The 27,740-nt window shown below is 42.9% G+C and overlaps 1 protein-coding gene across 1 annotated transcript in view; it reads left to right on the forward strand.

The window, feature by feature from the left end:
* CFAP61 (cilia and flagella associated protein 61) overlaps positions 1–27,740 on the forward strand; it is a 296,977-nt gene that overhangs the window by 135,837 nt on the left and 133,400 nt on the right. Inside the window, exons 16-17 of the mRNA XM_032420163.1 lie at positions 6,877–7,083; positions 10,188–10,322. Of these exons, the coding sequence (XP_032276054.1) occupies positions 6,877–7,083; positions 10,188–10,322 (342 nt within the window). The remainder of the gene's footprint in view (positions 1–6,876; positions 7,084–10,187; positions 10,323–27,740) is intronic.

Below are 27,740 nucleotides of genomic sequence, written 5' to 3' on the forward strand. Positions count from 1 at the left end.
TACCAGAAGATTGGGATCATCCCCTGCCTATTTTCAGACCACAATGCTTTGAAACTAGAACTCAATCACAAGAGGAAAGTCGGAAAGAACTCAAATACATGGAGGCTAAAGAGCATCCTACTAAAGAATGAATGGGTCAACCAGGAAATTAAAGAAGAATTAAAAAAATTCATGGAAACCAATGAAAATGAAAACACAACTATTCAAAATCTTTGGGATACAGCAAAGGCAGTCCTAAGAGGAAAGTATATAGCAATACAAGCCTTTCTCAAGAAACAAGAAAGGTCTCAAGTACACAACCTAACCCTACACCTAAAGGAGCTGGAGAAAGAACAGCAAATAAAGCCTAAACCCAGCAGGAGAAGAGAAATAATAAAGATCAGAGCAGAAATCAATGAAATAGAAACCAAAAGAACAGTAGAACAGATCAACGAAACTAGGAGCTGGTTCTTTGAAAGAATTAACAAGATTGATAAGCCCCTGGCCAGACTTATCAAAAAGAAAAGAGAAATGACCCAAATCAACAAAATCATGAATGAAAGAGGAGAGATCACAACCAACACCAAAGAAATACAAACAATTATAAGAACATATTATGAGCAACTCTATGCCAGCAAATTAGATAACCTGGAAGTAATGGATGCATTCCTAGAGATGTATCAACTACCAAAACTGAACCAGGAAGAAATAGAAAACCTGAACAGACCTATAACCACTAAGGAAATTGAAGCAGTCATCAAAAATCTCCCAAAACACAAAAGCCCAGGGCCAGATGGCTTCCCAGGGGAATTCTACCAAACATTTCAAGAAGAATTAATACCTATTCTTCTGAAACTGTTCCAAAAAATAGAAATGGAAGGAAAACTTCCAAACTCGTTTTATGAGGCCACCATTACCTTGATCCCAAAACCAGACAAAGACCCCATCAAAAAGGAGAATTACAGACCAATATCCTTGATGAACATGGATGCAAAAATTCTCACCAAAATACTAGCCAATAGGATCCAACAGTACATTAAAAGGATTATTCACCACGACCAAGTGGGATTTATCCCTGGGCTGCAAGGTTGGTTCAACATCCGCAAATCAGTCAACGTGATACAATACATTAACAAAAGAAAGAACAAGAATCATATGATCCTCTCAATAGATGCAGAAAAAGCATTTGACAAAGTACAGCCTCCTTTCTTGATCAAAACTCTTCAGAGTGTAGGAATAGAGGGAACATACCTCAATATCATAAAAGCCATCTATGAAAAATCCACAGCGAATATCATTCTCAATGGGGAAAAACTGAGAGCTTCCCCCTAAGGTCAGGAGCACAGCAGGGATGTCCACTATCACCACTGCTATTCAACATAGTATTAGAAGTCCTAGCCACAGCAATCAGACAACAAAAAGAAATCAAAGGCATCCAAATCGGCAAAGAAGAAGTCAAACTCTCACCCATTGCAGATGATATGATACTGTATGTGGAAAACCCAAAAGACTCCACCGCAAAACTGCTAGAACTCATACAGGAATTCAGTAAAGTGGCAGGATATAAAATCAATGCACAGAAATCAGTGGCATTCCTATACACCAACAACAAGACAGAAGAAAGAGAAATTAAGGAGTCGATCCCATTTACAATTGCACCCAAAACCATAAGATACCTGGGAATAAATCTAACCAAAGAGGCAAAGGATCTGTACTCAGAAAACTATAAAATACTCATGAAAGAAATTGAGGAAGACACAAAGAAATGGAAAAACGTTCCATGCTCATGGATTGGAAGAACAAATATTGTGAAGATGTCAATGCTACCTAGAGCAATCTACACATTCAATGCAATCACTATCAAAATACCATCCACTTTTTTCAAAGAAATGGAACAAATAATCCTAAAATTTGTATGGAACCAGAAAAGACCCCGCATAGCCAGAGGAATGTTGAAAAAGAAAAGCAAAGCTGGCGGCATCACAATCCGGACTTCCAGCTCTGTTACAAAGCTGTCATCATCAAGACAGTATGGTACTGGCACAAAAACAGACACATAGATCAATGGAACAGAATAGAGAGCCCAGAAATGGACCCTCAACTATATGGTCAACTAATCTTTGACAAAGCAGGAAAGAATGTCCATGGAAAACAGACAGTCTCTTCAACAAATGGTGTTGGGAAAATTGGACAGCCACATGCAGAAGAATGAAACTGGACCATTTCCTTACACCACACACAGGAATAGACTCCAAATGGTTGAAAGACCTCAATGTGAGACAGGAGTCCATCCAAATCCTAAAGGAGAACACAGGCAGCAACCTCTTCGACCTCAGCCGCAGCAACTTCTTCCTAGAAACATCGCCAAAGGCAAAGGAAGCAAGGGCAAAAATGAACTATTGGGACTTCATCAAGGTAAAAAGCTTTTGCACAGCAAAGGAAACAGTCAACAAAACCAAAAGACAACCGATAGAATGGGAGAAGCTATTTGCAAATGACATATCAGATAAAGGGCTAATATCCAAAATCTATAGAGAACTTATCAAACTCAACACTCAAAGAACAAATGATCCAATCAAGAAATGGGCAGAAGACATGAACAGACATTTTTCCAATGAAGACATCCAAATGGCCAACAGACACTTGAAAAAGTGCTCAATATCACTCGACATCAGGGAAATCCAAATCCTCAATGAGATACCACCTCATACCAGTCAGAATGGCTAAAATTAACAAGTCAGGAAACGACAGATGTTGGCAGGGTTGTGGAGAAAGGGGAACCCTCCTACACTGTTGGTGGGAATGCAAGCTGGTGCAGCCACTTTGGAAAACAGTATGGAGGTTCCTCAAAAAGTTGAAAATAGAGGTACCTTATGACCTAGCAATTGCACTACTGGGTATTTACTCCAAAGATACAAATGTAGGGATCCGAAGGGGTACGTGCACCCCGATGTTTATAGCAGCAATGTCTACAATAGCCAAACTATGGAAAGAGCCAAGATGTCCATCAACAGATGAATGGATAAAGAAGATGTGGCATATATATACAATGGAATATTATGCAGCCATCAAAAGGAATGAAATCTTGCCATTTGCAATGACGTGGATGGAACTGGAGGGTATTATGCTGAGCGAAATAAGTCAATCAGAAAAAGACATGTATCATATGATCTCACTGATATGAGGAATTCTTAATCTCAGGATACAAGCTGAGGGTTGCTGGAGGGGTGGGGGGTGGCAGGGTTGGGGTGGCTGGGTGATAGACACTGGGGAGGGTATGTGCTATTGTAAGCACTGTGAATTGTGTAAGACTGTTGAATCACAGACCTGTACCTCTGAAACAAATAATACATTTTATGTTAAAAAAAAAAAAGAAGATAGCAGGAAGGGAAAAATGAAGGGGGGAATCGGAGGTGGAGACAAATCATGAGAGACTATGGACTCTGAGAAACAAACTGAGGGTTCTAGAGGGGAGGGGAGTGGGGGGATGGGTTAGCCTGGTGATGGGTATTAAAGAGGGCATGTACTGAATGGAGCACTGGGTATTATATGCAAACAATGAATCATGGAACACTACATCAAAAACTAATGATGTAATGTATGGTGATTAACATAACATAATAAAATAAAATTTTAAAAAATTTATATTTTATTTCTTTTTCTAGTTTTATTGTATGTTTAGAATACCATTGAGTAGTAGTGTTTATAATGGGTACTATTGTGGTGTTCTTGATTTTAATAGGAATGATTCTGTATTTTCCTCATTTAGTATATAATATTTGCTGCAAGCTTCTGGGATCTATCCTTTATCAAGTTAAGGAAGTTCTCTTCTATTTCTTGTTTACTAAAAGTTGTTATTCTGAATGAGTGTTGAATTTTATCAAATGTGCTTTTGGCATTTATTCAGATGACCATATGGCTTTATTCCATTAATGTATCCTACACCATTCTTGTTTTTGGATTTAGTTCTTTTTTTCGACTCAGTACATCTTTGAATAATTTTTTTAGAAATAGTGGTAGGTGCATACATATACAAGAAGTTTTCATTTTGTCCATACATATAGAAGAAGTTTTCATTTTGTCATCACCCTTGAATACTCATTAGGCTGTATATAAAATTCTTATTCCAACTACTTCTCAACAGATTTTTGATGTTTTTACTCTCATGGTCTTCCGGCGTCACTGATAAAATGTACTCTGATATAAATAAATTTTGTTTGTTTGCTTTCTGTCTTGAGAATTAGTTTGTTTCTTTTCTATCCCTGAAATTCTGAAATTTTACTAAAATGTAACTTATGCCCCTTCTGAGTCTTGGGAATATCTTTGTTCTATGATTTCATTATTTTTTCCCTTTTTATTTTTCCATTCTCTTCTTAAATTCCTTTTAAGATGGATGTTGGACCTTTGGAATTGCTCCTTCATTGTCTCTTAACTTTCTTCTCACTTCTTTATCTCTTGTACTTCTTACTCTTCATTCTAGGAGACTCCCTTGATTTTGTCTTCTGGATCCCTAATTCAGTCTTCAGCCATGTCCATTCTGATATGCAGGCCTTCCGTGGGAATTTTCTTTTTAAAAGATTTCATTTATTTATTTTAGAGAGAGAGAGTGCACAAGCAGTGGGGAAGAGCAGAAGGGGAGGGAAATGGAGGGGGAAAGAATCTCAAACAGACTCCATGCTGAGCAGAGCCTGACACAGGGCTCGATCTCACAACAGTGAGATCATGATCTGAGCTGAAACTAAGAGCTGGACTGAGCCACCCAGGTACCCCTCTATCTGAATTTTCATTTCAGAGTTCATATATTTAACTTCCAAGTCTCTCCCTTGTTCTTTTCTTATTCCTTTTTGTAGCAGCTTGTTCGTTAATGTTATATGTAGTATCCTTTTTGGTATCTCTGAGGACACTGAGTAGAATTTTTTTCTAAAAAAACTCTCTTCCATTCCATGACTGACCTCTTTTCCCCTGGAGGAATTTGTAGTTTCTCTATTTTGACCTTTTGCCTTCGTCAGTTTTCCCTGAAAGTCATGAATGAAAGATTATAGTATCAGTATGGCTGGCTGGCATGGGTATCCTTGACAGATGTGCTTCTGCATTGCATCACTCAGTCATTGGGAGGGTTGGCCATCCCAGTCTCTAATTGGGAAGAGGCGTCAGTTGTCTGGCTTCCTCTTGTGACCTTCAATGTAGGTGGTCCTAGCAGATGGTAGGCAGGTTAAGAGGGTGTAAGCCAGTGTTAAGAGAACTTTCCTACCAAGGTAAGACTACTTTGCCTTTCTTTTTTTTTTAAGATTTTTATTTATTTGAGAGAAAGTGAGAGCGAGAGATAGAAAGAGAGAGAGAGAATGAGCAGGAGGAGAGCCAGAAGGAGGAGAGGGAGAAGCAGGCTCCCCTCTGAGCAGGGAGCCGACTTAGGGCTTGATCCCAAGACCCTGAGATCATGACCTGAGCCTAAGGCAGATGCTTAACCAACTGAGCCACCCAGGTGCCCTGTAGACTACTTTTGTGTTGCCAATCACACCACCTCATTACTTTAAAAATAATTTTTTGTTGTTATTTTAAGGGATTTGGGATGGGAGGAAAATTAGGTGCACATGGCCCATATGCTGTTTTGAGCTAGTAACCTCTGTAGGCTCTTCACTTTTTGTTTTTCAATGATTTCTCAGCTCTACATTTATTACTCATTTTATCTTACAATGAGGGATGCCTTCTTGGTAATTAAAGAAAAGTCTTAGGGTGTTAAGGCAATTATAGGGTCAGTGCAGATGGAAAGGTCAGACCTTGCCAGAATTGCCCTCAGCTACCACCACTGGCCTGGTTACCCTGAGCCCCCTTTCCTCCGTGCTTTGTGGCAGAGGCTGTAAAGACAAAGGACCTTGATGGGCTTGAATACAGACTTCGTTTTCCTGAATTTTCTAGTGCCAGCTTTGCTGATCTCAGAGCAAATGAGGTTCCTTGCATTCTCCAATTCCTCTTTTTGAAAGTGTGCTTTGAGGACAATTCTACTTTGGAAAATAAGAAGAAATATAAGTAGGTGCTTTCCAATGTGCGTATAGTTTGATTTTTCCTGCATAGCAGGTGTGTTTACGTGCTCTTGTCATGAGAGAAAGTCACTCACTCTGGATGGTGCCCCCACCCCACAGTGTGCACTGCGGGGAAGAGAAGCAGTGCACAGTTAGCATGGATGAGCTCCTGCTTCCCTGCCCACAGCGTGGGGAACCAAGAGTGGTGGTCAGAACTAGAGCCGTAGAAGCAGGAGCAGAATGCCTGATATTTTCTTGTATAAGTAAACACCAGTCCTTTAAATTACTTTCCACGGGCTAAAAATAGAATACTTGAGAGGCATAAAAAGTTTAAGGAATGCCTACGGACAAGGCCTAGTCTTGTGGTTTTATTGTAGGCCAATCCAGCCACACGGGCCAGTCAAAGTGTGTGACCTGTGGGACGGCACGTTTCCACCTTAATGGGTGAAGAGAGAATAGTAATGAGTCCAGAGAACACCAGTGGTTGTGTTTGTCCTGCTGCTGAGTTTTGTACATGGTCAGTCAGTCATACTGACCAGCTGGTGCTCCCCTTGTCCAACAGTGGTGACAAGCTGCTGTCCTGTCACCTGGCCACTAGCAGAGACTTGAGGCTCTCTCGGTTTTTAACAGCCACGGCTGTAAGGAACAAATTCCAAAGCTGTGTGGTCACCCTTCAGAGACAAGCCATCAGAACTTTCAGGAAATGTAATTTTCCGTTTTCAAAAATTGAACAGTGACAATGAGGTAGTAAATCACAGGAGAGAAAAGCATGCTTCTTACTATTGTACCCAAGGTAATTTTTACAAGATTTTCATGACAAAATGCACACCATTTGCTTAAAACATCCTTAGATGCCCTTTCCCCTCTTCTCTTTTAGGATGTAGAGTACATACGATCCCATTACAACATTGAAGATTTCATCTACTTCAGTCACCACCAGCGTGAAGAACATGGGCACCTGTATCACTTTGCCCTGAACCCTGTCTTTCGGCACTACACCAAGTTTTTTCTGAAGGAGATCCTCCGTTTAGGCTATAAGTCCTGTCTCTACTACCCTGTTTACCCACAGATCAGGGAAGGCAAGGTAAAAGAATGTCATCAACCTTCGAGACGTCATTTGTGTCATGTGCCATATTTTATTCCTTCCTCGCTGAATGGATTTGGATTATAACATGGCTCTGAATTTCAAACGGCCACATTGGCCCTTTTATTTATTACACTATAGTGAAAGTCCAGAAGACTGAATTTCAGAAACATTCACAACCATTATAATTAGTGAACAATTTGTTGGCTTTTTCCTATTGACAAAACAGAGACTGAAAAGTGCAAAAATGCTCTAAGGGACATGGAAGTCAAATAATTTCTTATGGGGCCTTAGTGAAATGCCAAAGTGATCCTATCGTGTTCTTCAAGCAAAGAACATTTTTGTTTGAACTCATAGAACAAATCAATTCAATCCTATAAGATCGGTGTGCTCTCACAGCATTCCAAATAAGCCCTATAACCACTGCCGTAAGAGTGATGGATAAAAAGTGGAGATGTATGAAGGTGATGTAAACTTTATGTAGTAAATACCTCTATAACTCTGCCCAACACTGTTATACTTACGTAGACTAATCCTTAAGTAGTAAACACCATCTACTGTGTATCCATACTTGCACAGATTGCAAGCTCTTCATTTGCTTCTGTCTTGCTTTCACTTACCCTAGTAAGTCTTCAGAGCACTCCTCACTAGCTAAATTATCTTTTATCACCAAAGCAAAGGTGATTGTCTTTTTTTTAAGATTTTATTTATTTATTTGAGAGAGAGAGAGAGCAGAAGCAGGGGGAGCAGCAGAGGGAGAGAGAAAAGTAGGCTCTCCACTGAGCTGGGAGCCCGACATGGGGCTTGATTCCAGGACCCTGGGATCATGACCTGAGCTGAAAACAGATGCTTAACCGATTGAGCCACACAGGCGCCCCTGTTTGTCTGTCTTGTTCAAAGCTGCATCCCAGTCCGAGTGCCTAGAAGAGTCGCACACATGTGTGCATGCGCACATCAGTGTGTATACACACACATACACACGCACACACACACACATGCACACATAGTGTCCTGGTTATTCCATAGGCAAAGGTCTCTTCAAGCTGGCTTCTCAAGGTATTGTTTCTGGCAAGTCGATCCCTCCGTCACTGACAGCTGGTCCTCAGCTCCATGTAGACTTGAGAGGTGATGAGATTCAATCACTAGGCCAGCTAGAAGTTGTCCCATGATATCCCATTCATGACCAAAATCTTTCTCATGCTCTGCCCAGAGCCCAGGATGTTGTCATGTTTCTTCTTTGTTACCATAAATGAGCTAAGCAGATTTTTAAAATAATCTGATTCATTAAACTTAAAAACAATCTGAAGTCTATTGGTACATTCCCCAAACCAGTAATTTTGCCAATGTACCTTATTTAACAAAAGCCTTCTGGGGAAGTACAGAGGGAACGGGGAAGAAGAAAAAACATGGAAAAGATCTTTAGCGAGAGGTAGAATATGCTCCAGTGATGGTTTTTTCCTATCAAAATGCAATGTGATAGGCATGTGAATGCCCTAAATTTGAACTTAAGGAGATGGAAGGTAACGGTTCTGGTGGAAAATCCTGGTTTCGCACATTTTCTTTTTACTTTGCATTTGGCCAGTTGCCAATGCAGTGACCTTCAGGATGTGATATTAAATTCTTACTTTTTATTCATGATGTTGCCTGCATCATGACTGCCTGCAGTTGGTCCAGAAAGTCCTTTTGCATCCATAATAAAGAATTGTATCTTTGACATTTCACTGAACGTTCACATATTTACCTCAATCGTGTAGAATTTGGAACGTGTTATGCACTATTTCACGTAGGATATAGAAACACATTTGGAGACAGATTTTTCCTCTCAATCTGCACTTCCAGTTGATTTACATATATACCTTTAAACAAGTGTAAGAAGCAGTACCAGGTAATTTAGGTAAGAATTTCCAAGGTCGGCTATAAATCCCTTGACTATAGTAAAAGTGAACATTGGGCTCGAATTATGAAGATGGTTTTCCCCACACCCTCCTGCTAGGACATGTACTGAGAGATCCTCCAAGCATAAAAGCAGAACTGTGGCTAGGAATTCCTGGGTTCTGTTTTTCAGTGTGTGAAGTCAGGGTGTGAAGTTCAATGGTGAAGGATTTTAGAAATCCCTTTTAGAAGCTCTTAGAAATGCCTGGCGGTGGGGCGGGGCGGGGGGGGGGGGTAGTGGTTTCAAATAGCAGCCAAGCCATACGTTAACCATCTTATTTATTAAACTACCCCTAGTTTTAGTTGAGTTTTACTTGCTTTGTTTTCCAGTTTAAATTCCATAAATATGTCATGAGGGATTTTGGTGTCACAGTTCAACTCTTAAGGTTGAAATGGGTGAAATACCCTGAGTTAGTTTCACCAGAACCCCCTCCGATTTCATAAATGTGAAAGGAATAAAAATCACCATGTTCAGTTTTCTCTGCCAAGTTTTAAAAATGGGGTAAAATGAATATTTAACACATTCTCCTAAAACATGATTTATCATAGTCTGTTACAGTAAGCATAAATCCGGCTCATAATTTAGCATTAATACAAGTCAAAATAATGTGATCCAATTTCCCTACCCCCCACCCCACTTTCCAGTTTCATCTTTTTGTTTTAAAACACGTCTTTATTCAACAAAGGTCCGGTTGGAGTGGCTGTGCCTTTCACAAACAGGAGGATTTCCACGTCTACGCTCAGCCTCCCCTCGATGATGTTTTTATCTATGTGCCTTCTTAAAGCAGCTTGTGCCAAACAGGCAAAGGTTAACAGGACGCAGATAACACAGCTTAACGGGGTCAAATCAAGCTGATTCATGATCACTATGGAGAAGAATATCCTCCTGGGGAAAATACTTGTACTGAAAAATCCCATAAACCAAACCACTTGTTTATCTGTCATTCCCACAGAGATAGTAATGTAATTACTCTCGTAATTATCTTCATTAGTGTCAGGCATTATCTACAATTCATTCCTCTGCTCGACAAGTATGTTTGTTTATTTGCTGATTTCCCCCCCTCTCCGATTTGGCCGGGTTCGGACTTCTGTATTTGTGAAGCCGCGTGCACACATCTGTGCTGCACTGCCCTGACATTCTCTCCCCTAAAACGGAGATTGCTGTCTTTCAGTTCCAGAGCTCCTATGCCCACTCCCTGACATCCGCCCTTCATTACTTGGTTCCCGTGCGGCCGCGACGACAGATTGTCTATCCTCTGGAAAAGCTTGGCATCAACGCTCCATCAAAGGCGGTCTCCAAGGATCCGGTGGGTAGCCGGGCGGCAGCAGGCAGGGAGGCGCCGTGCCAAGGCGCGCGGGCGTGGCAGATGGGGTGGCAGCACTGTCTTCTCGGGAGCAGGCTGCTTCTTAATTACAGGGAGCCTGGAGCTCATGCCCTTACAGGGGCGCCCTGCCGAGGCTCTCCTGCAGCCCTTTCCCTCAGGTGGTTATTTCGCAGAAGCCCCGAAACAGAGGTGGCCTGATCCCTGGATGACAGACCCCATGGGGACGCTTTGTGTCTCGGCACAAGTGGCCTGGAGTCAGACTCCCAGCGTATGTCTGTTCTCTTTCTCCTTCCTCAAACGCAGATTCCCCCTTTCCATCGATGTTTTGCTTGCAAGGCGAAAGGGAGCATTCCCAAGTCAGACAAAGCTGACAGAGACCATAAAGCTGGCTGCATTTGAGATGTTTGGGTCCTAAGCTGGGTTTGTTTTATCTCCTCTGTGGGGGGTCAGGAGGATTAACAGGAACATATTAGCTGCCCTGGGGTGGCACGGGGCTTAGCCTTAAAGTGAACAAGCCCGGGATGCGTTTATGACCAGAACAGAAGAAACCAAAATGGAACCTAGATTGCACTTTCACTGGAAACGTACGTGTGTGTGCACACGGCCGTGTTCAATGAATTAGCTGGAAAAAACATGATCTTGTCAAGTTGACTTACATATGTAGGCTTGTAGTATTTGTATGCACTTCCATTTAAATAAGTCGAAAAACAAAATTCCCCGTGTGCTGACATTTGTCCATTGTGAGAGAGGAAAGAAGAAAGTGGAAGGTTTTAACTCTCCAAAAGGTTTGCCAAGGAGTTGCTCGAAATGGTGCTCAAATAAAGAGCTTGGGGACCCCAGCGCTGCAGGAAGTATGTCGTTCAGCTGCCCAAAGTTCCCACTCTGCAAATGGGAGCACTGGGTGGGGCGGGGGGGGCTCCATCAAGACCCGGCTTAGCGGCACCTGCTTACTGTAAGCAAGGCTGCTTAAATTCTGCACTCATCTTTACATTTGTTAAAACAGACAATAAATTTATATTTCTTTTCTGATAAGTTCTAACTTTATATTTGAGGAGCGATAAAAATCAATAGCAGTTCTTTCCCCTCCTAACTCTTTATTATGGGAAATGTCAAGCATATACCGAAGTAGAGAGAACCAGATAAAGCAGGGCTTCTCCTACTGTCTGTGCTGAGGGACTTTATCTTCTTTTTCTTTTTCTTTTAATGTACAATCCATCATAGACGGATAGTTTTATAAAAGGTGAATTCCTTAAAAATGAGTTTAAAAACAAAGGGAGACAAAACTCAAGTCCAGTTATTTTATTATTAGATTTAACAGACACAGAATTACTCTGTTCAATTGTTATAAAAGCTGCTGAGTGCTTCTCTCCATCTCTATGCTTACATCTTCGAAGACCAATGACAGTTTGCAGATGGGCACCTGTCTCATACCACATGTTGAGTAGCACTGAAACTCCCAGATACCTGGCACTGAGCTTCAAAAATTTCAAATTCTTGCAATTCTTGGCCCATTTTGGATCTTCTACACCCCCACCCACTTCTCCTTCCTCCTTATCATTTTAAAGCAATTCTCAGATGCATCTATTTCATCCAGGATCATGGGTATATTCTAGGTAGCATGGCCCAGAGCACTGCAGCTTACGCTCTGTCCACACTAAAGATAAGAGTGCCCAAGCCCATCTGGAGGACCTTGGGGATGGCCACCAGATGGTCTGTTTTCGTGTAGAGATCCTGGGAGTGGACTCCTTTGGAATGAAAGCCAAGACCCACAGGTTTGCCACAAGGAGAGTGCCTTGGGGTCAGAGAGGGTGGCTTCTTCTATGGCACCCTGAAACACAGCTTCCGTAGAGTCAAGCTGATCCCAGGAGAAAGTGCCTCCCTGCACAAGGATGCAGCTTCTGTGTCAGATCAGGGTAAGGAGGAGAGATGCTGCCCTTTCGCAGTCACGGCTGAGACTCCTTCAAGGATGTCTTTGGGCCAGGAGAAGCCTTCACATGGCTCTGGCACCTTAAGCCAGTTCAGGGAAGGGGAGAAATCCACCTGGTTATCAAGAGCAGCATTTTTCTGAATACCAGGAGCTTCTCCCCACCCCAACCCCCAGGAATCTCCAGAGCCTAGAGCTCCAGGTGGGGAGAAAGCCAGAGAAAACATTTTGTTGCATTCAGAACAATCTTATCATGACTTCCCAGGTTGGTATGAGTTGAAATCATTACTTACATTTAGTAACCTTTTCTGTGGTGATCTCAGTGTGCTGTGCGCCAACCCCCCCCACCCCCCACCCATAGAGCCCTGGCTTATTTCAAGGCATAGTAGAGTATGGACTGTTTAAATCACTCGTCCAGGAAGACAACCACTTACCAGATGGGTAGGGCTGATGCTTGGTACCTGCGGTGCTATGGCCGGGTTGTCTATTGCATCAGTGAATTTTGACTTTTGAAGAAACACTTCTGCTGCTACTTATTGTACTCCTCCTTGAGAAGGTTTTAGTAAAGATGTAGATTCAGCAAACAAGATTTAGTAAATATTTTAGAAATCTTAAAAGTTTGATCAAGGGATTATCAAAACCATAATCCACATGGGACGGGCCTGGATATTCAAAAGTTAAAATGCCAAATTATATTATTTTAAATTATTTTTTTTCTTTTCAATATTTTAGTTGGATTTCATGCTTTAGGCCTATCATCTGAGACAAGGTGAGCCAAATAGAAATTTTCTAGGAGGAATTTCTATCGAGTCCTAAGAGCATTGTTTTCTTAGGAGAACAATAGTGTTGCAGCCATTGAACTTGGTGAAGCTGAGTGACTGTCATTACTAAATGAACTCCTTTTATTTTCCCTTTAAGTTTGCTATCTCCTCTAGCACATGGAGGCTATATGGCTCCTTCACCATGTCTGCACATTTCTCCGGCTGGGCACTTGCCTTTCATACCTTTTATCCTACTTAAACCATCTCAGAGTGACCATCCATTCCCTTGCTTTCACCTAGGAAGCCAGTCTTCAAGGGAACAGATCACTCCAGGCATGAATAATGGGATAGAGAGTGTTTCATCTCAGTGGGTTGCCAATTTGAATCTGGCACAAGCCAGCAGTGATTGAAATTCATCACTGCATGGCAGGGAAATATGCCCCCACCCCACCTCAAGGCCCTGGTTTTTCTGCCTGGTTTGGATGATAGGTGTCCCTGCCATAATACCTTCCCTATCGTTAGTATTAATTGACAGCCTGCCCCATATCGGGTCATAAGAAAGGACCTGGAAAACATGTAAATGGTTTTCATCACATATTAGAGAGGTAGGTCCCAAAGATTCATCATGATATCTCCACAGTCAACCAGTGTAGATTCATGGATAAGAGAGAAGGCTTTTTTCTGACCAAGACTGTAACCACATGGGACAGGCTTGGAAGACTCATTTCTCAGCTTGAATTGGCCATCTTGGCCTCACATTGTGAGAATTACTGTGATGGAAATTTTTTTTAAATGAATCAACGTATGGCCCACATGCATGAAAACTATGATCAGGAAAATACTCAAAATTTGGTTGAATTAATTGAATGGCCGTATTAAAGACTGTGGAGCAGTTTGAGCCACACTGACTTTGAGGTGGTTCTATTTTCTTTCCTTTCCTTCTCCCACATAGGGATACAGAGATGACTTTGACCCCTGCTCTCTGGGAGCTCACAGGCTAGTGTCAGTATTAATGTAGGACTGTTCTGGTTAGTTGAGCCAGGGATGGGAGAGGGGCCACACTGGCCCCAGTATTGAGAGCCAGACTCAGGAGGAGGATCCACACTGGGGTCTGCACAATCACTTGGTAGGGAATGCCTTTGTTCCAAAGCGCTGTTTCCTTTCTAAGACCGGGATTTCAAATGAGTCTTATTTGTGATATGAAATACCAGAAAATCTGCTTTGAGCTGAAACAGCTCCTACCCTTGCTTCAGTCTCATAGATGCTCCCCATCATCCACTTCAGTGTCTTTAGTTCTTCATCTTGGTTTACGGGATTCATAGAATTATAGTGTGAACTCATCTTTCTCCCCCCCCCCCCAGATTTTGGGGACCAAACCAAGCCATCATCTTTCAGATGACGCAGGAATCTTACTTTCAGTCTAATCGATGCCTGTTGTTATTTTTTGTGGTGGTTTATTAGTGATGGTCTTTTAAAATCTTGACTAATGAATTCTTTGAGGCCTCCATTTTCCCTTTGTCCTTCTACAAAGGAAAATGACAGTTTATTTAACCCCCCTTTCTCAGAGCTAAGTGCTGGCCCGCTTTTTCCTGGTATGTGATCTCTCAGGAAGATGTCACTCGCTGGCATTCAGTTACCCTTTGAATTGTCCCTTTTCATCTCGGCTGTTCTTCCCCAGTCCAGCTATAATTACCATCTGATGGACTGTTACTGGATACTGTTTCACTTGTGCATCTGCTGCCCTAGGAAATTGCATTATTCTCCCAGCACCTGCTAGATTTTCCCCAGCTTGGTTGTTCCCCAACCCCTTCTTCAAACTTGGAAACTTTGGCTGCCCCTAGTTAGACTCCCTTGGTTGTATTTGTGGTCAGGGTGTGTGGATGTGTTTTAAAATCAGCCCATTAGCATCTCCTTGGTAGAGGTTGCTAAAAATACATACGCATGTTTTTCAACATTGTATATGCACTGATCATCTTAATGTGACCATGGTGATAGTATCTTGAAATGAAATTAATGCACTTTAAATCACTGCCCATGAGTCAAGTGTGCTTTTTCAAGCCATTTCTCAGCCCTTTGCACTACCTATAGGAAGTGTATTTGCTCCTATTTATAGTGAACCCTTTTCTCTGACATTCTTAGAATAATTTACATAAGTTCCTTCATGAGCTCTTTTTTTTTGCCCTTCAAATGGTACAAGTTCCATGGTCATTTCATTCCAATTCTCTGAACACTATCTAGTTTAGTATTATATGCAGTATACAATATATATCAGCACGACTCGTGTGACATCAGTGATTTATTCTCATAATTCCTTCCTCTTAGAGAGGTTACAAAATAATAACAACAACAACTACTTCTCCTGACAGTATTGAGTTCTTACTAAAGGCTTCCCATGAATCATCCCATCTGATGCTCACATCAGCACTTGTAAATTGTCACTGCTACTGTGCTCCTCAATGTACCTAAAGAAAACAGGCTTGCAGGGAAGGAAGGTAAATGACTTGTCCAAAGACTAGTTCACTGGCAGAGCTTCAAATCCAGGCAGTTGGATGACAGACCCCTGCCTTCAACCATGACATATATATTCTCTATATGAATATATAGAATTTTCACTCTAAAAAGTGGAAGTGCTGCTATCATAACTCATTGTAGGAAGACCAAACCACAGAAAAGGAAGATGGCTTGACAGAGACCTTTTGGGATCTCCCAGATCTTTGGCACCAGCTACTTAATCAAAAGGTGACCCACAGATAATTGGCTTTCCCCCAGAGGGGTTTGGATTTTCCTCTTGGCTGAGTCCTTCATTCTTGAGTCCGATTCCGGGCCAGTCTGACCCCGGCTGGGCTTGGCTGGGAAGGAGCAGACGCACAGGGCCGAGCTGGTGTGCCAGGGTCAATTTTTAGACACCAGCTGATCAGGCTGTCGGCACTTCTCTCTCCAGCTTATTGTTGCAAACCTTTTGAAATGATAGTGGTAGCTGCTGGGAAAGGAGGGAAAAAATTAGGATCCCATACATAGGTTATGTTGTTATAAATTTCTCGATACTCAGTTCCATGCTACATGGGGCTTCACAGTGTTCTTAGAAAGTGCTCGAGTAGATGCCTTGGATAAGTGACTGAAGGTTTGCATGGGAGGCCAGGGTTGGAAAGGATATGTGCTAGTGGCATAATTGACAAGCCTGGACATTCATTGTTTAGAAATTGGGCTGCAAAAAAATGCCAAAATGAGCTTTTTGGGCTGTGATAAGCTAAGAGACTGTGAAAAGTAAAGTTACTTCTTAACAATCTCAGCATCATCAAAAATCAATCCTACATCTTATCCTCATTTTCTAGAATAGATATTGTAGGACAATCAATCTCTCTTTCCCTCTCTCCATCCCTCCCTCCCTCCCTCTCTTTAACAGTTTTATTGAGACATAAGTCATATGCCATGCAATTCGCCCATTTAAATTATACAATTTATTAGTTTTTAATATATTACACGGTTGGGCAAACATCATCTAATTTTAGAACTTTTTTGTCATCCTAGAGAAGAAAGCCATTAGTAGCTACTCCCTACCCACCCCTTCCCCCAGCCCTAGGCAACTACTAATTTATTTTCTGTTTCCATGAATTTGCCTATGCTGGACATTTTATAGAAGTAGAATTATACGATGTGGCATTTTGGGACTGTCTGCGTTCTCTTAGCATGTTTATAAGGTTCATCCATTTTATTGTGTGTATCAGTACTTGATTCCTTTTTTTTTTTTTTAAAGATTTTATTTATTTACTTGGGAGAGAGAGAGAAAGAGAGAGCGAGCACAGAGGGAGAGGGAGAAGCAGACCTCCCCACTGAGCAGGGAGCCCTATGTTGGGGTCAATCCCAGGACCCTGGGATCACATCCTGAGCTGAAGGCAGATGCTTAACTGACTGAGCCAAGCAGGCGCCCCTACTTGATTCCTTTGTATTGCTTAAGAATATTATATGTATATGCTACATTTTATTTATCCATTCATCAGACAGTGGACATTTGAGTTGTTTCCACCATGTTGCAATGAATATTCCTGCACAGGTTTTTATGTGGCTATATGTTTCTATTTCTCTTGGGTGTATATACCTAGGAATAGAATTGCTGGTTCATATGGTAGCTCTATGTTCAACATTTTGAGGAACTTCCAAACTGTTTACCCAAGTGAGTGCACCATTTTGCACTCTCTCATTCTTAGATGAACCCCAGCATTCCTGCTAATAAGTGGCAAAGTGCTGGTCCACTCAAGGCCACGGCCGGGCAGTGTACCTCAGAAGTGGGGCTTTCCCACCATTCCTGGACAGTGTCATGCTTGGTTGACTGTGCACCCATAATACTAGCTTCAGTTATTTTGAAAGCAGAAATTTTTCTAAAATCTGATCTCTCCTGATCTTGTCTTCCTGGCCTTACCCTCTCTGGCTCATCAGCCTCCTGGAGGCCTGCATGCACATTTAGAAGAGCTCCAACAGCAGGAGGGAAAAAAAAAAAAAAAAGCCCATCCAAACCACAAGAGTGGTTTTTAAGCCACCATCCTGTCTTTTGTTTGAGTCCACCTTTCCTAGTGTTACTGCTTTTAAAACAGCTCCCAACAGAAAAAAAAAGAATCCTGAGGCTTTCCTGGATGCTGATGGGTTCTTGCCACAACCCGGTAGGAAGAAAAAAAATGCATTCTGTTCCCTGCAGAGCCAGAGTAATGAATGCCACCGAGGTCCAGAAGTGCCTCGGGATACATCAGCTGCCTGCTGGCGCTCTGGAAGGCCACAGCCAAGCCGGGCTCCTGGGTGGACCTGAGCTCCCTGGGGCAGGAACTGGCCTTCACAGCTAAGTGGCTGCTTCACAATCCGCCTTCAGGGAGGAAAGGCATGGCAGCACCAACAGGAGGCTTTGCTTTGTGTATTTTAAAGTAGCTGGGGATATAAAATGACAAAGGGGACAATTAGAGCTGCAGATGCTGACTCGAGAAGTTACCTCTTTTCCTCTTGATTAAAAAAAAAAATAGGTCATTACAAAAGCAGTCCATATTCATTGTAGAAATTTTAGGAAAAATCAATACAAAGAAAATCTGTAAAAGCTGCAGTCCTTTCTCTCTAGGTCACCTTTGTTAATATTTTGGTGTTTTTACTTTTAGATTTTTTTCTGTGAAAAAAAATACACGTGATCAAATATGGTGTTTTGAAACACACATTTTTGCTGAATATGTTATGAATGTCTTTGCACATTACTAAGTATTCCAGAGTGTCCTTTTAATGGTTGCACTCGCCCCGTGACGAGCAACCCCTAACCGTCCATGAGTACTTTCTGTGCCGGGCTCTGTGTCACACACCTGCACCCCGTGCTCACAGAAGTTGGGCTGTCATTGTCCCCATTTTGCGGTGGAGCAAACAGGTTAGGAGAGGTTCGGTTATGTAACAGAGCATTAAGCCCAGCAGGACTTGTGGGAATAATGATGAAGCCGCTTGATTTCTGCCTTCTGCCGCTCTGTAAATATGTTCACTGTGGCCAGGCGGAAAGTGGGCAAGGCCTGTGACTTTTCTGGACAATTTTAGGTAACGGAAGTTGCGTGGGCCACTACTCCAAATCACAAAACCTCATCTTCATCCCACAAAATGTCCAGTTTCGCTTCCTGTTATAATCAAAACTCAATTTTCATCCGAAGATGAGTTCCCCCTCTCCCTGCTGAAGCCTGTAGCTGGGGAAGGAGGGCGGAGTAGCCCCTTTCTCTCCAACTCACCATGCCCCCACTTATCTAGCATCTATTTAGCTTGTTATAGTTCAGGGTTGTTTTCTTTAAGCCTGTTAATTTCTTGTTATTTAGCTATATTCCTGGTCCTTGTGAAACTGGGGGGCCAGGGCAGGGAGGAGCCGCTGGGGGAGCAGGACGTCTGTACTTGACTGCCACCGTCATCGGAAGGCACCTGCTCTGTGGGCCGGACTCCTCTTCTCATGAGCGGTGCTTGGTTTCCTCAGAGATTCCTGTCACTGGGGGCCTCCCACCTGCACCCCCTAGTGCAGGCCATGCACCCTCTAGCTCTGCAGCCTGAGTCTGTCTTAATTTCCCCTTTAGGTGGCCCTATAGGAAGATCCTCTGATAACAGTCCACACCTGCCAACAGGTGGCTGCTGCAGGCCACCTTCCCTTCGTCCCCTAGCAGCAGCCGGCCTGCCTGTTGTGCCCTTCAGCTCTCTTGGGGAGAAATCACATAGCAGTCCACCGTGTCCACTAACTGTGGGAACTCACGTGAGGGTCGCTGAGGGCCCCCAAACCCTTTTCTTGAGACTTAAAGTCAAAGACGAGGCCATCCCCATGTCTTCTCTTTGGGGTAGAGTGGCATATGACCCAGAGTGCATCAGTTTCTCACTGAGGAAATCTCCAGAAGAATCTTCTCTTATGTCTGTGTTCTTCTTACCCTTTTATATCCTCATTGTGAATGAGGGGTTTAAAAGTCATTTAACCAGTACTTGCCCACCTGCTTTGAAGGTTTTTGCAAGAAGAGCTTCTTTGGAATGTAGCATCCATTGTCTTCGTGCCTCTGATGTCCTGTGTGACATAACTTACCAGAGGCCAGACAGCTGCTAAGCTCAGGCTTTGGGATCCCAGCATCCTGGTGCCAGATCCCAAGATTCACCACCACTGTTGTTGGTAGCCAATTCCCTAATGTTGGTCATTTCACTTTCTATCCAAATTGTATCATTATGAACAATACTATCATGTCCATCCTTATTATTTTTTAGTACATTCATCATTACTTCCTTTCAGTAAATCCTGGAAACTGTTTTGCTAGGTCAAAGGTAAAGCTATTCTTTCTTGAATAAAAAAAACATGAAGTTTTAGAATTTGAAAATGAAAGTTATGATTCCACACTTTAAAAAGATGATTTCTCTTTGCAATGGGTTTGCTTTGTCTAAGTAAATCATCAGTATGCAGGAAGCCCTCTTTCTTATTGTCAGATATAAATGTTACAAGTCAGATAATGAGGTCTGCAAAATGGCAGTCTTCCATTTTCCCATTTTCTTCTGGCTCCACTGAATCTCTCCGTGGAGTCTCCACTCCACCTGATGGGAGAAGTAATCCATCAGTTCCAAGTAAATTTTACCATTTAAAGTTTAAAAGGAGTCCATTCAGGAATTTTCCCTCTTTTATTTATTTATTTTGTCAGTGGGGAAGACATCACAGTTCTCAGGAGCCCGTGAAGCATCATGGCATCATGAGGGCACAGAGGGGTTGGGGGAGCCATTGTGGGGTGTCCTCACAGGCATCCACAGGGTTTCAGAACATTAGCTTATCCTCAGCCCATCCCTTATTTTGGCATCCAGGTCCTCAGTTGGCACTTAACTACTTCTAGTGGGGACAATCCCTCTTCACAGCCTTGAGAACTTTGGAGTCAGGCATGGTGTTGACTGCAGCGTGCTCTTTCTCAATATATATCCCTTTCCCCCACACCCCTCTCTGTCTTCCGTTCACCCCCTCTGCTTCCCTCTCTGCCTCCCTCCCTCCTGCCCCCCTCTGGGCTTTGAGAAGCTCATGACCTGCCTCATCTCCTTTCTTGCCCTGACACCACCCTCAGCCATCTCCACCCTTCTCAGAACAGGGGGCAGGGGCATGTCTGTGAGGCATAGATCTCTCTGCTCCCATATTCTCCAAAACCTCTGTGAGGATCCTGTCCCTTTCTTCCCCTTTTATGGCTTTAACCAGAGGGAAGGAGAGACCTGTTCTGTACTTGTCTCTCTTTTCCTCCTATTTTCCTCCCCTTTCCAGTTTTGGGACAACAGACATTGCAATCACCATGTGTTCTTTTGAAATCTGTCATTTGAGGCATCAACTCTGACTTCTGATACTCAGAAGTCAGGCTTTTTTGAGACTCAAAAACCTTTTCTCAATCTGCCGTCAGTTTTGAAATGAAAAAGCAGAGAACTGGCCCACTTACTCTCCTGCGGCTCTCTGTCCAATGGCTGGCATCCCCTGGCTGCTACCTGAAGGGTCAGAAGAGGCCATGAGTCAACAGGGACGGGAATGAAATACATCTGTTAATATCAAATAGCGCCCCCCCCCCATGATGATAACAATAATGTACACACAGACTACAGACCAAGAAGGCCCCCATGGGGCTGGCCCCCTCCCTCCGGCCCATGGAGGAATTATAAAAACATAGCTCTACTCATTATGAAGTGAATTTTGTCCATGGATGCACATATTATAAATCTGTTAGGTCTTTTCATGAAAGCTTTTAGATGTTGTATCTTGTTAATAAATTCTAGTTTAAAAAGGAAAAAAATGAAAGAGAGAGAGAGACAAATCAAGAACCAGACTCTTAACTATAGAGAACAAACTGATGGTTAGCAGAGAAGGGGGTGGGGGCAGGGGAGGACATAAGGGATAAGAATTAAAGAGTATGCTTATCATGATGACAAGAAATAAAATGATTTTAAAAATAAATAAATTCTAGTTTTAAAAAGTAGGATATGCTTTCTTGGGAGATGGGAAAGACTAGGGAAACAGACAAGCCAACCAGGAACCTAGAGAGGTTATACATTCCCAAGGGGCTCAGGCGGATTCAAAGTTTTCCAGTTTAGTGATTTTTATAAAGCCATCTGAGTTTAGTTGTCTTCACTGACACACTCACCAGCTCTGAAGGGAAAGTGACATTTGTGTATATCAGAGGCAAAGGAGTAAGTGGGCCCCGGAAACCGAAGTGCCGACTACCTTCCTGCCCGCCCCGGGCTGCCTCAGCCCAGGGAGCCCGCCGTCCCGGCACATTGCTCCCTGTTACAGGAGCAGCTCGAAGCCCTCAGCCCTCCATCCTCACACCGCTGCTGTTCTCTGGGGTCGAAGCTCTTTAGGGAAAAAAAAACCTTTATCCTGTCTCTTGCCTCCAGACCATTAAGCTGAGTCAAGATTACTGATGTCATGATCTCCATGGTAACCAACTAATAAGCAAGAAGAAAACAAAAAGGGTGGCTTAAAAACAGGAAAAAAAAGAGATAGAATAAATAGGTATGGAAGGAGCGTGGGAGCCATAAAGGTTTTTTATTGCTACTTGTTGGAGATCTCAAACATGAGTCAACCACAGCGCTGGCAGGCCCGAGCCATTCAGGCAGTTGAAACCCCTGGTAATAAACATAAATTACATACTATACCATTGCTCCTACTTCTTGCACTCTTCAGTTGTGTCCCGGCTTTTGTTTGTTCTGTTTTTGTAATATAATTCAGTGCGTTGAAATGATCACTATGGTAGTCGTTATAATCGAGGTTTTTATGGTAGTTTATGTGTTTAACCAAAAGGAGCCACGCTGCCAGGGAGCCAGTCTCGGGCAGCACTCTCCTGTCACCGTGGTGACACTCTGCTGGCCCAACCCATCCCCGTTGTCACCACCATTCACTGACCCTCAGTACAGCGCTCCAGTGTAACCAGAGACGATTGTTGATTTTAAAAATTGAACCAGGCACTTTTCTTTTCTTCCCTCCCTCCTTTCTTTCTTTCTTTTTCTTTCTTTCTTTCTTTCTTCCTTCCTTTCTTTCTTTCATCTTTCTTTCTTTCTTTCTTCTTTCTTTCTTTCCTCTTTCTCTCTCTCTTTTCTCCATGCCCAGCATGGAGCCCAACACAGGACTTGAACTCACGACCCTGAGATCAAGACCTGGGCTGAGATCAAGAGTCGGACGCTTAACCGACTGAGCCACCCAGGCGCCCCCAGGCATTGTCTATCACAAGTTTTAATTTGTGAGCAGGTCACAAATGATGTCTGATAGTGTCTTGTGGAATTATATATAATTGGCCACTATTTTAATTAGTTTACTAGACAGCCTCCTTCCCCACACACTGGGTCTGGGGTCACTCTGTGTTGGTAGGACCCCAGCTAGTGGCCCCCTGGGCCATGTGACTTCTAAAGCTCACCCCTCCCTTTGTGTCATCAATAGGGGAATAGACACACAGATAGATACACACCTGTGTGATCTGATTCACCCCAAAGGCAGGAGCAAATGCCAGACTCTGAAGGCATTTGGGTGGCTAGTTCAACTCTATGCCCAGTGCCCTGCCCATGACCTTGGTTCGTCATCCCTTTTATCTTGTCAGGTGTAGGCACCTGACTCTATTCTTCATGGGGATTTTTCTACCATTCCCCTCTCCCTATGTGTTTTGCTGTGTGGGAGCTGTTTGCTCTGGAGGATGCTGCCTAGGGCCCAAGAACCCTTGGCCCCTCTCAGGGCAGCCAGGCTGAGATCCAGTTTCCCTTGAGCATGAAGTGAGACAGGACATGAGCGGCTTGGCTTTTCTTTCCCAGCATGCTTGCCTTCTGGTGACCTGCCCCACTGGAGAGCAGATGGGGGATACAGCCCACCAAGGCCAAATTCCAAAAGAATCTCCAGGCCCTAAGTAATCAAATGCATCTTTTAAATTTTGTTTTTGTTATTTAATTAGGGTCTTATTTTAACTACATAAAAATATGCATGCGTATGACAAAAGCAGGAAGGAAATACATACAAACAAAAGTAGTTGTGCTGGTGTTAGAGGGAATTTAGAAAAAAGTTCTGAATATCATCCTTTGCAAAATAAAACATAGCAAAACATTAAATAATTCAATGAAACTATTCAATTGGTCTCATTATATTTCTCTGCAAATAAAAAATATGCTAAAAGTAAGAAAAATGAAGGAAAGTCAAGAGAAATGCTAATAAGAGTTAACATTTGTGTTTTATTTGAAAGGCACTATTCCATATTCTTTATAAGAATGAGCTCATTTAATCCCCACAGGCACCCCTGGTCAAGGAGCTCTTTTTATTGATAAACCACATAGTTAGGTTTCAAGTCCATCTTCTCAAGTGCTTCTTATGAACCAACCTCTCTCCCTCTCCCTCTCTCTCTCCCTCCCCCGCCGCCCCCCACACACACAGAGTACACAGAATCACCATCCAAACATTGTCCTAGAGAGTGCTGGAAGTCCAGGCACATGTATATGATACATAATCAACTCCCAGAGTACAGGTGATTCTGCAGTCCGTTCCTCACCCCTGCCTCCTCTCTCCAGGTTCTCCCCCAGAGCCAAGTGGATTTGTCATTGCCTGAACTGGCTTCTCCACCCAGCACATCACTTATCTAGACTCTGATACACACTGGGGTTTGAATCTACCATTCATGGAATAACCTCTGCCCTGCCTGGACAGACTCCTCTGCCTAAACATGGGCCCAGGACCTGTTCTGCATCTCTGGTTAGGAAGTTCTGAGGTGGAGACTTAATTTATGTCATTTGAACTTCATATCAGTATTTATTGTGTCCTGACCATGGAGTGGGCCCTGCTCTTGGCCCTGGGGCTGCAACACTAAAGGGGACAAATTCCTGCCATGCTGGTGCCTATGTTGCAGTGAGAGAGGCACACAATGGACAGACAGACAGGACAGACAGACTCGTGCCAGGTGGTGGCAAGAAGAAAGACTGGGAGGGGATGGAGGATGAGGGGTGGGGGAGTGGGGTGGGGAAAACTTCTCTGGTAAAGGTCATTTAAGCAAAGACCTGACCTGAGGGGGCAGAGGTGTGGTGGGAGGGCCAGGAAGAAGGAGCTGATTTCCCTTCTTCATACCTGTCTGAAACCTAGACGGTCCTTGGGCCTGACCCTTGCCCCCATAGGAGAACCGCCTCCACCTGGGCGCACTCTCATGGGCACACGCCCAATGACACAGCACTGATACTTTGCCTTTGATTTCAGTTATTTTTTAAAGATATTTATTTATTTGAGAGAAAGAGTGAGAGAGAGCACAAGCAGGGGGAGCTGCAGAGAGACAGGGAGAAGCAGGTTCCCCACTGAGCAGGGAGCCCGATGCAGGGCTCGATCCCAGGACCCTGGGATCATGACCTGAGCCGAAGGCAGAGGCTCAACTGACTGAGGCACCCAGGTGCCCCTTCACAGCTATTTTAAATGAATTTCATGCAAGAAGCCCAACAGATGCAGTAAACATTTCAAATTTTGTATTTAAACCTTCTTTTTCTTGTTAACCTTCCATAGTTTGCTCAAAGCCGAACCGGAGCTATGTGGAGTTGTAATGCCCCTTGAAACAGTGACTTCTATTTTTTTAATAAAGGGGGAGAAAAACCCCACTCAGATAAGAGTTTAGAATTTCAGGTATCCAAATGTTTGGAAAAGGTTAAATATTTTACCTAGATGGCAGTTGGCCTCCTAGGAATTCCTGGGGAGGGCTTTGTATCTGTTTAAGAAAAAAATGACAAAGTAACTGCTATTTTGAAGGCTTTACTTAACAGATGTGTAGAGTATAGAAATCTATGTATTATTAAATAATTCTTTATAATATGCTCAAGAATAAGCAATTTGTAAGCCTGTTTACGTTCTCGCCATCTGGGTGCATTCTGTCACCCATCTGTTTCATGTAATTATGTAATTATCAATATAAGGAAAGAATAGGTGATATAATTAACAAGAAAAACCGATCCACACTGAAGAGTAAGAATGACATGCATCTGTTGAATTGCTTTTTGTTTCTCTTCCTTCATTGTTAACTGTTTTTTCATTTCACAGTTGCATTCAGGCTGTCGGCTTGTATCACACCCTCAGGAGAGCTGTTTTTGCCATGGTGTGCTCTCACATGTGCATGCTCTCTCTTTCTCTCTCTCTATCTTTCTCTCACACACACACACACACACACACACACACTGACACACACACACACACACACGGAGGCAGAGTGATTAATAAAGTATATGGGAGCTGACATAACTTTGAAAGAAGCGAGCAAGGTCTTCTTGGTGTTATTCATTGATTCTCAACCACTGGGAGAGCCCTGATAGTCATTTCCAGAACACATAATATGACAGCTAGAACTCTAGGAAATATTTAAATTAATTAGTGACAGATGGAAGGACCAGGCCGGTGTGTGGCCCTCACACAGGATATTGGATAGAGAAACCGCTTTAGAAGAATTCCCCTACTTGGTACTTCTAGGCTCAAGGAATACGTGTTATTTCATGATAGTACAACAATCCCAGTGGATTGGGTTAACTCCCGCCCAATCCCAGTAGTTAGTCATGTGAGTCGTTCTAGCATGTAATGGATGAAAACGATGATGCCTCCCTGGTATTTATGGACAGCGATGCAGGGCAAGTGGCCACCCATTCTCTGTCTGCTCGGGCCAAGCCCAGATGCTCTCCCTCTGTGACTTGGGACCAGGAGAGGGGTGCACATGTGTGTATTCATGGGAGGGGGGGCATTGCAGGGATCTCTTCATTCCTGTTCTCCAGAGGATGGACACTCTCCACAGGAGTTCTCCCTAACAACTGAGAAAGCCCTCACCTTAACCAAACCTTGGATTTCAGTTCTAAGGCACACAAAGAAGGGCAAACCCCTGACCCACTTAGATGTTACTGGAAATGTAGGCATTGAAATCTCCACACTTCCTTCCATTGATTCAAGATCACGAGCAGACCTCCTGACGTGCTGTGCAGAACATCTTGCCCCTCCTTCCAGGGATACCCCTCCCAGGGCTCTCTCCTCCGCTCCCTGTTCTGGGTGTGTGCATGGGAAGGGGAAGGAAATCCCAGTGCTGGGGGCCCATAAAAACTGCAGAATATCTCTCACCAAGGAGCTAAGCCTCACTCAGAAGCTGAGCTAGAAAATTCTAATTCAGTCATTTCTTGACTTCTGCCTAAAACTGTGTTTTTCAAAACAGTGCCACACACCAAACATAGAGCTGGCTCGGTTTCCTCTTGCTAGGTGGTCATTTCACGTGTTAAGATGGTGGTGTTTTAACAACCTGTCCTCCTTGTTGCATCCCGTGATAGGGCCTCTTGGGCACACTGTCTCAGGCCAGGCCTGGCTTGCTGGTTGACCTCCCACACAGGGAGGCTTGTGTAGGGGCAGCCCCTGACTTCCCACCTCCACGGTTCTGAGATCAGGAAGAAAATAAATAACTAGTTCCCACCTAGGTTCCTCTTTGTTCCTTTGAACGGTTTCCTTTAATAAATTCTCCATAAAGCGAATAACCATTCCCCCAGTCTATTTGTATGTATTTTGAATTATTACTTCTGTGGATTTTTTTTTTAAGCCATGGATTCCCAATGAACAAATATATAAGAGAAAATCATTAGGCCCCCCGTAGGGAGAGTATTTTAAAGGAGTAAGTAATAGGGACAAATGTGGCCAGATTACTCGAGGGATTTGGTGGGTTTTGACTTAATACTTACTTATTTCCTTAATTCAAAGTTAAAATGATTTAATTGCAACCATACTGACTAATCCATTAAGGATTTTAAAGGGAAGAATGCCATCTGATTCCTAAAGAACCTTTCTTGTGTCATTTCTAGTTTTGAAAAGGTTTTAACAATGATTTTTTTCAAGAAACATTTCAGCTTATATTTTTTGAGTCTTTTTTTTTTTAACAAAAGAGCATGGGGTGGTGGTACCTCATGATAAAATTATCATAAAAGAGGTATTTCCATATATATCATATTCAGCTAAAGAATAAAAATGAAAAAATCCTTGTATTTTATACCAAACCATATTAAAAATCATTAAAGCTTAGACTAAGTGGTTTTCATTTAACCCTCCAAAGTGGCATTAATTTTTCAAGTGGTAACTGTTGCTGAAGATGCTATTGTGCCCGTGTGATAAATGTTTAATGATTTGGTAGTACATGCATGGCTTAAAATCCATTATTTATTGCACCTTCGCTTGCCTGGCAAAGGTGACGATTTTATAGCCCCAGCAGT

This window comes from Phoca vitulina, unplaced genomic scaffold (genome assembly GCF_004348235.1).
Source record: "Phoca vitulina isolate PV1807 unplaced genomic scaffold, GSC_HSeal_1.0 scaffold22, whole genome shotgun sequence".
NCBI classification, from domain to species: Eukaryota; Metazoa; Chordata; class Mammalia; order Carnivora; family Phocidae; genus Phoca; species Phoca vitulina.